The 13,252-nt window shown below is 55.3% G+C and overlaps 1 protein-coding gene across 2 annotated transcripts in view; it reads right to left on the bottom strand.

The window, feature by feature from the left end:
- Window positions 1-13,252, bottom strand: part of PDK2 (pyruvate dehydrogenase kinase 2) — a 16,055-nt gene extending 2,803 nt beyond the window's left edge. Inside the window, exons 1-8 of one of the 2 annotated variants that reach the window (XM_010386120.2) lie at window positions 12,974-13,252; window positions 10,652-10,793; window positions 3,127-3,198; window positions 2,500-2,684; window positions 1,680-1,769; window positions 1,410-1,487; window positions 324-400; window positions 139-237 (exon numbers count right to left, since the gene is read on the bottom strand). In XM_010386120.2, the coding sequence (XP_010384422.1) occupies window positions 139-237; window positions 324-400; window positions 1,410-1,487; window positions 1,680-1,769; window positions 2,500-2,684; window positions 3,127-3,198; window positions 10,652-10,793; window positions 12,974-13,091 (861 nt within the window). In that variant the 5' untranslated portion in view covers window positions 13,092-13,252. Of the gene's footprint in view, window positions 1-138; window positions 238-323; window positions 401-1,409; window positions 1,488-1,679; window positions 1,770-2,499; window positions 2,685-3,126; window positions 3,199-10,651; window positions 10,794-12,412; window positions 12,773-12,973 lie in introns of those variants that run through there. The other variant, XM_010386121.2, reaches the window with a different exon arrangement.

The raw sequence follows: 13,252 nt of genomic DNA, 5'->3' as shown, positions 1-13,252 counted from the left end.
CCAGTACCCTGACCTTCTCATGGTCTTCCCCACCCCCAGGATCTGCCCACCATGTAGGAGAAAAGGAGAGCCCGTCTCCTGGCAGGAGGGAAGCCCCCATTACTGCTCCCTGGTCCCCAAGGTCAAAGGGTCACATACCTTGATGGACAGATCTTCCTCGCCCAAGGCCACCATGACCTTGATGGGTGGGAGAATGAGGCTGGACTCATGGCTTTCCACAGTCGCCCGCATGGCATTCTGCGGAGGGGCAGAGGTAAAAGAAGCATGGGAGAAGCCAGCCCTACCCATGCTCCCCGCAAAGCACCGGCTCCCAGCCTCCTCACCTTGAAGAGCTCAAAGAGCATGTGGTAGAGGTGGGAGGGGACGTAGACCATGTGAATCGGCTGTTTGGAGTTGGCTGCTGCAGGGCAAGTTAAGATCAAGGGTCAGGAAACTGTCAGGAGGTCACCGCTCAACCACCTTACCCAAAGGAGGCACCCCTCCCACAAGGTTCTAACTGAGTACATGGCTACCCAGCGAGAGACTAAATCCCCAGCCTCCCTTGAGCTGAGGCAGCCGGTGACTCATGGAAGTGATGCATTCAATTCTTGGGCCCTGCTTTCCACACCCCTGTTCTCTTCCTCCAGGCTAGAACTGAATCAGGGGTGGGGAGCCAGCCCTGACCTCCCCAGCTAGAGGCTGGCGAGAGGGAAACCTCCCTCTTAAGTAAGCCACTGGTATTGGGGTTCTAGGAAAGCAGCCAAGCTGATACATCATCTAACATGCCCCTCCTCCCCATCCCTGTTGAGTTACCCCATTTTATTTCCTTCCTGTCACTCATCATCATCTGAGATGGTCTTGTTTATTTACTTGTTAACTGGCTGAAGGCCCCATTCCCCAGTCTTCACAGCACCAAAAAATGTAAGCTGCATGAGAACAGTGACCATTTCTGTCTTGTTTACTCTTTCATTCATTCATTCACTCAATTTCTTATTTGCTTGAGATGAAGTCTCGCTCTGTCACCCAGGCTGGAGTGCATTGGTATGATCTCAGCTCACTGCCGTCTCAGCCTCCCGGGTTCAAGTGATTCTCCTGTCTCAGCCTCCCAAGTAGCTGGGATTACAGGCGTGCGCCATCATGCCCGGCTAATTTTTGTATTTTTAGTAGAGACAGGGTTTCACCATATTGCCCAGGCTGGTCTCAAACTCCTGACCTCAAGTGATTGGCCTGCCTTGGCCTCCCAAAGTGCTGAGATTACAGATGTGAGCCACTATGCCCAGTCCAAATATTTATCAAATGAATTAATAATACAATAATAACTCTGCTTCTCCCCTGTCTAGAAAACAGTCCATCTCCTCACTCCCCATCTCACCTTGCCCTGCTGTGTCCCCAGCCCCGAGACAGACACACACATAGCCCCGCTCACTCACCATTGATCTCCTGGATCTCCAGGTCAGGCGAGGCCATGTAATACTTGTCACACAGGAGCTTAGCCATGTCGTAGGCATCTGAGAGAAGATGGGGTCATTCAGGGCATGGGTGGCCCACCCAGCAGGCAGTCCTCTTGATATTGACACCGGGAACCACCAGCATTAAACCCATAGCACCCCTTACTGAGGAACGAGACACCCTCTGGCCAGGTAAGCTTGGAGGGGTCCCTGGGACTCCTCTGCGGGCCAGGCACCGTGGGAATGGCTCACCTTTGACCACCTCAGAGACGTTGCAGTTGGGGTCAATGCTGCCAATGTGTTTGGGATGGGCTGGGTTGGTACTGCCGTCAAAGATGAGGGCTGCAGGCAGGAAGGGAAGGGTGCTGTTGGCTGGGCTGCAGTCTGTCCCAGCGCTCCCTCTTCCCCTGGGCTCTCCTCTTCTCTCTACTTTCACCTCCAATGCCTCTGTGGGCTTCAGTCCTAAAGCTGCCCCGCTCCCCTGCTTCTGTCCTCCCTTCCCTGACCTCTGATGCCTCCAGCCCTGGCTCAGGCCGTTTCTAAACCTTTGCGTTGGACCTTTGCAAACCTGAAACAGACATCTTTTCAGAGGTCTCTCCCCACATCACATCTCCACATTGCATTTATTCTTTTCTTTGACTATAACATTCTAAGAGAACTCTGACCACCTTGCTTTGGAAATTATTTGAGCATGAGGAACTTGTTTCACTTATGACTGGCTACAACTTCTCAAAAATCATAGTGAATCTTCCTGGAATAAGAAACTCTAAACAACAAATTGTTTTTGAACATAATGAGAGTTTTTATGAATACTAAATTAAACATTCTTTTAAAGATGTGACATAATTTTACATTTTGCAAACATTGAAAACAAAACGTTTTTGAAATGGAAAATGAATGAGAAAGAAAAATTTTATTTTTCCATGTCGGAGCCATTAACTCCAAAGTTACTGGAATAACTACTCAAAGACTCCTTCTGTGGGGTTCTGAAGAGTGGCCTAGGTCCCCTCAGCAGCCTGGCCCTGGGCCCCAGCACCGCCCCCCACGCCCCGCCGCCGTGGCCGGCACCCACTGTGCTGGTTGATGAGCATGCGGATGGAGATGCGGCTGAGGTAGAAGCGGTCCAGGAAGTACTGGATGTTCTGGTTGGAGACGGGGTCATCACCATAGGTGTCCTTGTACTCAAGCACGCCTTGTGCCATGGTGGGCACCACGTCGTTATGCCGGTTCCGGATGGTGACCAGGGCATCAGTGAACCTGTGGGGCAGGGCAGGTGTTCACATGGTACACCTCCAGACTCCCCTCCGTTTCTGAGTCCCCTCTTCACGGTGTCTTCACCTGCTCCACCCTTCCCAATCTGAGGGACTCCCAATGCCCTCCCTGCTCCTCCCAAAGCCCACTTTGATTTTTTAGCTACCTGCCAACAGGCTTCCCACTTGAAAACCCAGAGTTCTCATCCTCCCCAGGGCAGGGCCTGGGTCTTGCCCACTGGGCTCAGGGAACAGTGAGAATAGAGTCCATGTCTCTCCTATCAAACTTGGGGCTCCCTGAAGCAGAGTCTGTCTCCCGTCTCAGACTGGATGTTCCTGAGGGCAGGCATCTTTTCTTCCATCCTGCTGTACTTCTGCCCCAGGGGCTGCAACCCCAGATGCCCCTGGCCAACACCTGCCTTCCTGCCCCACCCAGGGCCCCCACTCACTGGCTCAGGGTGCGATGGTCCTCAGGGTCCTTGTCCAGGAACTCCATTATGTCCAAGAGGCTCTGGACATACCTGTCGGGGGCGGGAGGGGACACAGCCTCAGCTTCAGGCAGCTAGCCCCTCCTCACCCATTTCAGCTGGGCCTCGCTCTTGTCCTGCTCCTACGCAGGCCCCACACAGAGCTGCCCACAAGCCGCCTCACTATTTTTCTCCATCCATTTCATTTGTATGTGAGTCTCCCTGACAACCCAGTCAGTTATGCAAGAAAACTTCAAATGTGCTGGTCCCCCGTTTAGCACCTTTGCTTTGGAATCCTAGAATAGTCCTCTCAGAAGGGGCTTGGAGATGATCCCATCCAAGAGGCCTCACAGATCAGGAGACTGAGGCTGAGATGGGGCGGGGAGACTGGACCTAGCGCCTGCAGTGGGGGAAGGCAGGGAGGTGCATCGACTTCTCTGAACCCCAGCAGTGGAAACGGCTCCTAATGTTTCTCCCCCCGGGGTACTGTTGCATCCAGTGGGACACAATGGCAGAGGGGCCGGCACAGGGGCTCCCAGAATGACCCCTGAGCTGGGGTGCTCTGGGCCAGGCACCTGCCTAGGCAACTGGATTCTCAAATGGCAGGTGGGAAGGACCCAAAGGTGGGGTAGGTATGCCTGGCTCTGTCCCCAGGTGGGGCTGGGGCCCATCGAGAGTCCAGAGCTCACTCTACTGCAAAAGGCCAGGTAGGAATAGGTGATGCCCTGCCGCCCCTCCCATCTACAGGCCTGATGGGGAGGCCAGTTTTCCCTGGGCTACGAGAAGAGCTTGATGCTCTAAAAGAAGCATCAAGAACCCCTGAACTCAGCCAGGCGTGGTGGCTCACACCTGTAATCCCAGCACTCTGGGAGGCGGAGGCGGGTGAATCACCTGAGGTCAGGAGTTGGAGACTAGCCTCGTCAACATGGCGAAAACCTGTTTCTACTAAAAATGCAAAAATTAGCCAGTCATGGTGGCGCATGCCTGTAATCCCAGCTACTCAGGAGGCTGAGGTAGGAGAACTGCTTGAACTTGGGAGGCAAAGGCTGCAGTGAGCTGAGATTGCACCACTGCACTCCAGCCTGGGCAACAGAGCGAGACTCTGTCCCCCCAAAAAAAGAAGCCCTGAACTCAGGGACAGCAGCAGGCCTCCTTCTGCAAGGGAGTCAGGCCCACCTGTGGTGGCAGATGGAACCAAGCTGGAGCCACTGTGCCTCATGCCCTGAGGAGCCATGACCTGTTTCCCTGCTAACATGCCCAGTCTGTGGCTTGTTCCTTTGGGGAGGGCAGGAAGAGCCTCTCTCTGGCAGAAACACTTATAACCAGGAGGAAGGGGGGGCTGCCTAGAGCCCTGCAGCGGCAAGGGCCCCAGGGGCCCAACAGTGTTTCTAGAAAAGGCCCCACCACACGAGGACTCATTCCCACGTCCACAGTGCTCTGACCTTCACTGTAACCTGTAACAGGTGCGACAGGCAGGAATCAGTTTCACGCACAGCCTCCCCCAGGGAGGCGTGAGAGACCCCATAGCTAGTAAGTGGGATGAGGAAGTCCCGAGTCTCCAGTGCTCTTGCCACCCCAGGGTGCTGATTCCGCTCGACTCTCACCTCCACGCTTCTGTTCACACAGTGCCCTCTGCACTGTGAATGCCCTGCTAGGAATGCCCTTCCCCTTAAACCTAGCGTCTGCTGCTCTTCTCGCTCTTGCCTGGCAGAGGAGAGAGTGAAAGAACGAGCTCTGGACCCAGAACTGGCTCCTTAAGCACTTGGAGCTGTGTGGCCCTGGGTAAGTCAAGGAGCCTCTGTGGGCCTGAGTTTACTCGTTAAGAAAATGGGGATTGTGATATGTATTTACTGCTTTGTGGTGAGAATTCCATGTGACGATTAGCACAGTGCCTAGCACATAGTGAGCACTCTCTAAATGCTTGCTCTTATTATGGCTGGTGGCTCAAACATCGTCGACAGCTGCGTGCATCCTCTGAGCCCCTAGGCGGCATCTGATACTCTCTCACTGCTTGTAGGCTCTGAATCGCAGCATGTTTGAGCCCCTATGCCCTGGAGACCTGCCCCACTGCCACAGGAAGGGGGCTGTCTCAGGCCCAGAGCTCACCACCCACCCCTCCCTACCCAGAGCTCTGCACAGAGCCGGAGAGGAGGAGCTGTGGCTGCTGATGGCGCTGGGGGCCCTGACAACAGAAAAGATCAGCCTTCCTCTCAGCCCCCATCACCATCCGTGCCACCCCACCCAGCAGATGATCAGGCTGGCACTCCTAAGACCTGTCTCCCTGGAGAATAACACAGCGACCACTAACGCCCACCTGTGCCGAGTCCCACACAGGGTCTCTCATCTGCCAACAGCCTTGATGAACACAAGGTATTTCCCTTCTTTTGCAGACGAGACCAGCACTGAGAGGTTAGGTGATATGCCCCAGGCCACACAGTAAGCAGCAGGCTGGGATTCAAACCCAGCTCTCGCAGACTCCAAGTCTACACCACGTGGCCAACAGCTGACACTGGCCCTGACGGTGATGCCGCTGCTGACGGTGATGGTGGCATTTACTGGGTACCAATGGCCAGGTCCACCCTGTGCTTCCCTCCTGCCCCACTTTCACCTCCGCAAGAACCCCGGAGGTAGGCACTACTGCTGGACCCATTTTACAGATGAGGAAGTTAACACGCAGAGCTGAGATTCTCTCTCCCAGGCCCACGTGGCTCCGAATCCCTTGCTCCCTAAATGCACCCAGGATAGACCTTCATGCTCACATGATTCTTAGGGGAGAGAGGGCCTGCATGCAGGCAGTGCTAGGGGCAGGTGGGGAAAGGAGGGAGAGGAGACTCACTGCAGAGTGGGGCCTGGGACCCCTTCCCAGGGGCAGGTGGGGATGAAGCAGGTGGGAGCTGGGAGGCTAAGTAAGCCACTTCCTGACTGTGCTGGTCAGTGGGTGGGGGTGGACACAGTGAAAGTCCCAGTCTCACTTAGGGAGAGTGCCCCAGCTGCTGGCACCACCCCTTTTGTGGCTGCTCAACAACCCTAGAGGGCAGAAATGGGACCTGGTCACGTGGCCACTGAAGTGGAGCAAAGGGCACCGGCATGGAGTGACAGTGGGCAGTGCCTGCCAGCCTCTCTCACAGGGCCAGGGCTCCTCCAGGGCAGGGGGCCCGGGCTACTCTTGAAATGGAGGGGAGGATGAGGATTTTCCCAGAGGTCCCTGGCCTTGCCCTGAAGCCCCTTAGGGGCCTGGTACACCAAATGTCACCCTTGGGCCGGTTCTTGGTCCTAAGAAGAGAGATTGGGGATGAGTGGTGTTGGCCTCTGGGCTGCCCACCCCTTGCAGGCCAGAGAGAATATATAAGGGAGGCCTGAAAGCAGTGGTGCAGTGACAGACAGGCACCAACAGATGGGAGAGGCACTGCCCCCACCCCTCCCCGGGCCGGCAGGGAGGCTGGGGTCTTTGGGCCTGCTGACCTCTACAGTAATCAAGGCCCCCAGGAGTCCCTTGGTGAGATTCGGAGCTCCCAAGCCCAGCCCAAGGTAATGTGGAGGTCCACCCAAACCCTGCTTTCCAGGGCTCCGGAGCCAGTCTAGAGCCCCAGGATTGGGAAGGAGAAGGTGTGGGATGCATGCAGAAATGAGGGGGCTTGCTGAGAGTGTGGGGCTGAGAATGGGCAGTGGGAGCGGAAGCAGAGGGTAAGCGAGTGTGGGAGGAGGGCCCTGCAGCCCCGTGTGGGAGCAGAGGGGGTGCTGAGCCAGCAGGGGAGTGTGTGTAATTGTGTGCATGTGGCATGTGCGTGCCTGTGGGTGTGTGTGAGGGTGTGCCCTGTGCATTCATATCCACAGCTGCTGGCGAGCAGGGTGTGAACAAGGCAAAGGCTGGGGAGGGGTGCTCGCTGCACCTGGGGGAGAGGTGGCGGTGTCCTGCCTCCAGAGCCTCTGAGCCAGGCAGGTTTGGGTTCCACTGCTGATTGCGCCGTAAAGAGGCCACCGAGTCCCTCAGGTCCCCATCTGCAAAATGGGGTTCACGGGAATAAGCACCTCGTGGGCCTGGGTGTACAGAAAAGGAGATGATGCCTCGAGTACATGCGTAGTAAGTGGTTGGTTCTGCTCCGGCCATGCAAGGAGCAGCTGACAGATTCGCAGAGCTCATCTGGCTTTAGCAGGTCCTGGGCACCCAAGCCACACCCTCTGTGTGGGGTCCACACACCTTGCTGACAAGCAAGGGAGGTTTGTGCGAAGGTGCCGGCCATATCACCTCCCACCTACAGCCCCCACAAATATCCTGTTAGTGATAGCAGTGAGTCATTGTCATTTGATTCTACTCGGCGGCTCTTGCTTAACCCTGCATTTTCTGGAAGCACATCCCCACGACTCCATGCCTGGAGAGGAGCCGGGCTTGTCCCTTTCGGTCTCTAACAACACCAGCTGTCAACAATTCTGTAAAGTGAGTTCTGCTCTCCCACAGACTTGCACCATGAACTTGGAAATCTGACTCCACATCACCGCCCAGAGCGCAGGCTCCCTTCTTTCCCTTCAAGAATCCAGTCTCCATATAACAGCTGGGTTCGAATCCCAACTCCACCATCTACTCACTGAGTGATCTCCGATAAGTTTTCTTCACCTCTCTGAACCTTAGTTTCTCATCTAGAAAATGGGATGATAGCAAGGACTACCTCATAAGGTTGTAAAGATGAAATGAGTTAATATGTGTAGACACTTAGGACAGCTCCTGGGACACAGCCAGCCTTTGGAGGTGTTTGCTTTTGTTATTATCATAATTTATGACTACCTTGCCCAAGAAACCACAACACAATTACATCATCTGTGGGCTGGAGGTGTTGCTGCCCGGCAGCCTGGGGACGTGGCTTGTGTTGGTAGAGTTCTGCACACTTTTCACATCTAGCACTGGCCTTTGGCCCTTACAGACACAATGGGTCCCCATTTTACAGATGAGGAAGCTGAGGGTCAGAGATGCCACATGGCTTGCCCAGGATGAAGCTTCAAAGTCACGCATGCTGAGGCCAAACCTGGGACTTTCCCTCCCAGTCCAGTCTCCACCAAAACAGGGCCCACTATCGCAAGTCTGTCCAGTTGAAATAATGTATCAGGGTTATTTAGAACCAGGAATTCTCAGCTTGCCCACAGTGACTCTGCCTAGAACCTCTCCCCAGCAGAGTAGAAACTCCACTTCTATGACCACAGATGAACCATGGCCACTAATAACTGCATCTGCTGAGGGCTCTTGTGTTTTCCAGAAAAGAGGGTTTGCTCCTTACTCATTAGACTCAGGCTAGAGGCCCTCTTGCCAAGCTCACTGGTAAAGTCTCCCTTCCTCCTCTCAGGCACCTAGAACCTGCCCACTTCCATCCTTCCAGCTGGCAGGCTGTTTCTCCTGGAGAAAGAGGTCTCCACTCTCTCACAGGCAGTCACCTCAACCCTGTCGGGAAGTCCTTCTTGTCCTCACACCGCAGTCTCTCTTGCTGCAGCCAATGCTCATTCTCTCCGGAAACCTTCTTGGCAGGCTGTCTCTTCAGCGTGTTGGGATGCTTTAGCAATCCCTCGGCCTGCTCTCCTCTAAGCTGAATCTTTCATTGAGGAAGTGTTCTCTCTTGTCTAACTTCATTCCCTCCCACTGTTACTTGACATTACTTGCAAGCTTTGTGGAAGAATGTCAGGCCAACCCCTTATCTGCGTCACTGATTTTTCAGGAAGGGACTCTGCAGGGGCCCCTGGGGGAGTCATGGGAAGATTAGCAGCCCTGTGCCCTCCTCCTGCATCCCTCAGCTCTCCCAGGAACACGGTGTCCAGGGAGGGGCCTGAGAAGTTCTGCCCTGAAGTCAGGGACCAGGTGGAGAGGCAGCCAGGTCAGGCAGCCGGATAGAGCCAGAGGAGGGCCAGGGAGAACAGATGGTACCTTCTGTCTCCTTCCCACCACTCCACACCACCCACGGTGGGAAGTGTTGGTTGGCTCAGAGGTCCTGGACCTCCGAGAGGCAGGGCACAGCAAGGGGTGACCTGGTTGGGTTCCATGAAAATCAGGCTCTGTGCCTCATTCCTCCGCCCCTTCTTCACAGCCCACACTAACAGCACAATCTCCAGAAAGTCAGTTCCCAGCTACATTAGCCAGGCCCCTTCCTGTCTCCACACCTTTGCCCAGCCTATTCCTTTAGCCTGGTATGCCCTTCCCTTCCCTGTAGCTCTAAGCTTGCCTAGGTACCCTGTAAGGTCCAGTGACAAGTCACCTCCTCTGCATGTCCATGGCAACTGCCCACAACGTGTCATTCAACCAACATTCATGGTGTATCCACTACACTCCTGGCCTTGTGTGTACAACACTGCCCCTCACCATACCTCATTTAATTACAATAGGCCCCATATCCACAGGTCCGTGCATAGAAAACAGTGCTGGAAAGGCACCACTACATCTGATGAAACTGAACTATGTTCGGTTAGGGGGTGGAGGGGAGTGGTTGGCAATTTCTTCTATCTACTATTTTGCGTTTTCCAAGTGTCAAGTGACCCTGTTATACTTCCACAATAAGGGGAAAGTATCAATGTTCTTTTAAAATAATGTTCGGATTCCTAATTTAAACAAAACGAACCCTTCGGCAGCTCCCTGCTCCTAGCACTATGCTGGACTCAAGTTCACCCTGCCTGCGTATTATTTTTCCTTCCAGATCACAGGCCCCCAAGGGCAGCTGCTGTGACTTCGCATGGCTTTAGGCTCAGAGTACATGTGGGCACGTGCTCCTGAGTCTACAAGGAAATCACAGCCATATCATACTGCAAGTCCAGAAGAACCAACAGGAGATTTCTGCACGGGTGCCACCGAAGTCAATGAGGATTAGCTATTTACATGCCCAGTTTGAAGGGACACCTTTGTTTATTCTTCATGTGACTGGCCTTTGGCTAATTTCATCCAGTTACTTAACTTGAGTTCTTGAGTGAAGTCTGCTGAGCCTTTCCCTCTGTTCCTGCTGCAGTGCACAATAAACTTTTGGTCTTTGCCCCTCCAAAGCTCTGCGGGAAGGTACTGTGCCATCCCTGCGTGTATCTGAGTATTTTCCAACATCCAAAATAGTCTGTCTTGCAGCTTGGGTTAATAGTTTATTTGAAAACTTGCTTCTTGTTTCTGTTTCCCAAAAAGTTACCCCCAAATAAATACTGCCTAACAGCTACTGGAGTTCCAGCACTGGGCTGGTAGCTAACGCTGACATCAGCCTAACTTGGGGTTTTGGCTGTGAAAACCATGTTTTCCTGGGTGGATCCTGGGTTTCCAAAGAAAGGTGGGTGGTAAGAAGAGGGCTAGACATGGAGACTAGGAGCTTGACCTCAGTCCTGCTTTGGCCTCAGATTCCCATGTGACTCTAGGCAACTCTAAGCTCTTGGGGCTTTGGTGTCTCCTGTCTGTCCCCACCCCACCCTCAAAGCTGCTAAAAGCTTGGAGACACCATCCCTGAGCCTAGGGACACTGGCGATGGAGTGGGAGGTGCAGGGACTGAGCCAGGGGTCTCACCAGCTCTGCACCAGCTGCACAGAGGGTGTGCTCAGCACCCGGTCGGGAAGCAGGTTGATCTCCTTCATGATGTTGGCCAGGCGCACAGGCAGCTCCTGCCTGAGGAAGGTGAAGGAGGTTTTCTCACAGGCATTGCTGGATCCTGGCAGGAGAAAGAGACGTGAACCACAGAGCCACAAACTATGAAAGCCAAAGGATGTCTCAGCCAGGTCAGCTAAACCCTTCATTAACTGAGGGTTCAGAGAGCAAGTGACCTGCCCAGGAGCACACAGCAAGGCTCCCCATCCCCTGCAGGGCTCAAACACCTACACCCTGTGCCTAACACTTCAGGGGGTGGCATCCTCTCCTCACCCCCAGCTGAGCTCTGCTTGCCTTTAACCCCAGTGGACAGGGCCACTACTGGGCCCATTTGGAAATGCCTCTGGCCTCAGTCACCTCACTTCTCTTTCCTTCCCTCCCAGCATGCTCACTTTGAGGGGCTGATCCCAGAGGCAAAGGAGCCTGGGAAACCCATCCCTACCTAGGACTGGGCTCTGGCTGAGGGGGACTGTGGTCAGACCACCACTGCAGTGTCCCAATATTGTCTATGGCCAGCCCACCTCACCCAGCCTGGCCTGAATGCCCATGTGGGGCTGCTGTGTCTTAATGCCCATCCATGAGGCAAATGGGCCCAAGAACAGGAGTCCAAATGCCACGGTCCTTGTCTGGCATCAAGATGGAGAGGGTGGAGGCCCGAATAAGGCCTTGGCCCAGGGTCAGAGGCCCTGGGTTCCAGTCCATCAGGCTCTGCTTGCAACTCTGTCACCCAGGCCATGCCATCATCCTTTTGAAGGTCTCAGTTTCTCCCATAAAACTACAAGTTGAAGGCCGGGCGCGGTGGCTCAAGCCTGTAATCCCAGCACTTTGGGAGGCCGAGACGGGCGAATCACGAGGTCAGGAGATCGAAACCATCCTGGCTAACACGGTGAAACCCCGTCTCTACTAAAAATACAAAAAAATTAGCTGGGCGAGGTGGCGGGCGCCTGTAGTCCCAGCTACTCGGGAGGCTGAGGCAGGAGAATGGCGTGAACCCGGGAGGTGGAGCTTGCAGTGAGCTGAGATCCGGCCACTGCACTCCAGCCTGGGGGCAGAGCGAGACTCTGTCTCAAAAAAAAAAAAAAAAACTACAAGTTGACCAAACTGTACTGTGAGCCCCCAACAGCTGTGGTGTTTCTGTAATTAGGGTGCCGTTTGTGGGGACAGCGGCTGGGGGCTAGGAGTGGGCCCAGGAGGCTTTCCTACATGGGGGAGGCTCAAGACTCAGACAGGGCAGGGGTGCAGGCAGACAAGTCCTGAGGAACAGGTGCCCTATGTCTCGGCTGCCACCTCCCTGCTCCCGTCCCACCATTGACGCAGCTGCACCCCAAGCCAGGCACTATCAACTCAACTCTTGAGAAACTGCTCCCCACCCGCAGTTCCCAGCTGGCACCATGGAAATACCACGTAGACAGACAGAGCCCACACAATGCCCGTTTCAGCCGCTGCATTGGCACAGCCTCCCTCCTGCCCCAGGGCCACCCCCAGAATGCTGGTAGTGGGCGATCCTGACCTAGCAACCCTGGGGCAGCCAAGGGAGGTATAGGCGACTTGACTCCACATCATGGTGCCTGGGGCCCCTGCCCAGCTCGGGAGAGGCTGCCAGGCCGGAACAGATTTGATCTTCAAGTGTCCTTGCCTACTGGGGCAGCTAGGGTCCAGCTCCTTCTGTGGGTGGATACCTACCAATCAGGGCACTCTCTCCCGCTGGCATCTTCTGAAAGAGCCCCGTTTCCCAACTGCCCCTGGCTTAATCTCACCCACTGCCCAGGGGTGTCTGACCCTTCGTGCCCAGTCCAGGTCTCTCTCCAGACGGCTGCACCTCTCAACCCTGCCTCCTCACTCCCACCAACAGACCCCCGGTTTCCTCTGGTGGGAGGAGGGGCTCCTACTCCTCCAGTCATGAGGACAACTCCCATTAACCTTTTAGCGTCTGGATACCACCCTATTCCCTTCCTGTAGTAACATCACGGCTTCACTGCCCCTTACTCTTCAAGACCCCTCATGAAGCCGAGGAAGAAACCTCGGGACCGTCCTTGCAAGTGCCCCCTCATTCCCATCAACAGCCCAGTCGAGAGGCCCCGGCCGGTCCCTCCTTCCCCATTAACTCTTTCCTGCCTGTACCCTTCCAAATAACCCTTCTCTGTCACTCGGGGCCTTTCTTCTCCTCCGTCCCCCCGGCCCCCGGCTGCCCCTCCCAGCGCCCCGCGGGCCTCCGCTGCCAGCCGCCCCCCGCCCACTCCGTACCGAAGTCCAGAAACTGCTTCATGGACAGCGGAGACGGGGAGAACTTGCTGAAGTGCTCTATGTACTTGGGCGCCCCTGCCAGGGACGCATTCTTGAGCAGCGCCCAGACCCAGCGCATGGCTGCGGCGGCCGCGACTCGGGTTGTGGTCCCTGCGCGGGCAGCGCTCGCGCACCGTTCGGCCCAGCGACGCGATTCGGCCGCCGCCTCCCTACCCTTGCCCTGGCGAGCACTCCAAGGCCCAGCCAATCGGCTCGTCGTGGCGCCTCAACGTCGCCAAT

This window comes from Rhinopithecus roxellana, chromosome 19 (assembly GCF_007565055.1).
Source record: "Rhinopithecus roxellana isolate Shanxi Qingling chromosome 19, ASM756505v1, whole genome shotgun sequence".
Taxonomy (NCBI): Eukaryota; Metazoa; Chordata; class Mammalia; order Primates; family Cercopithecidae; genus Rhinopithecus; species Rhinopithecus roxellana.
The sequence above is the reverse complement of the archived record's forward strand: the minus strand, read 5'-3'. Positions and strand labels throughout refer to the sequence as shown.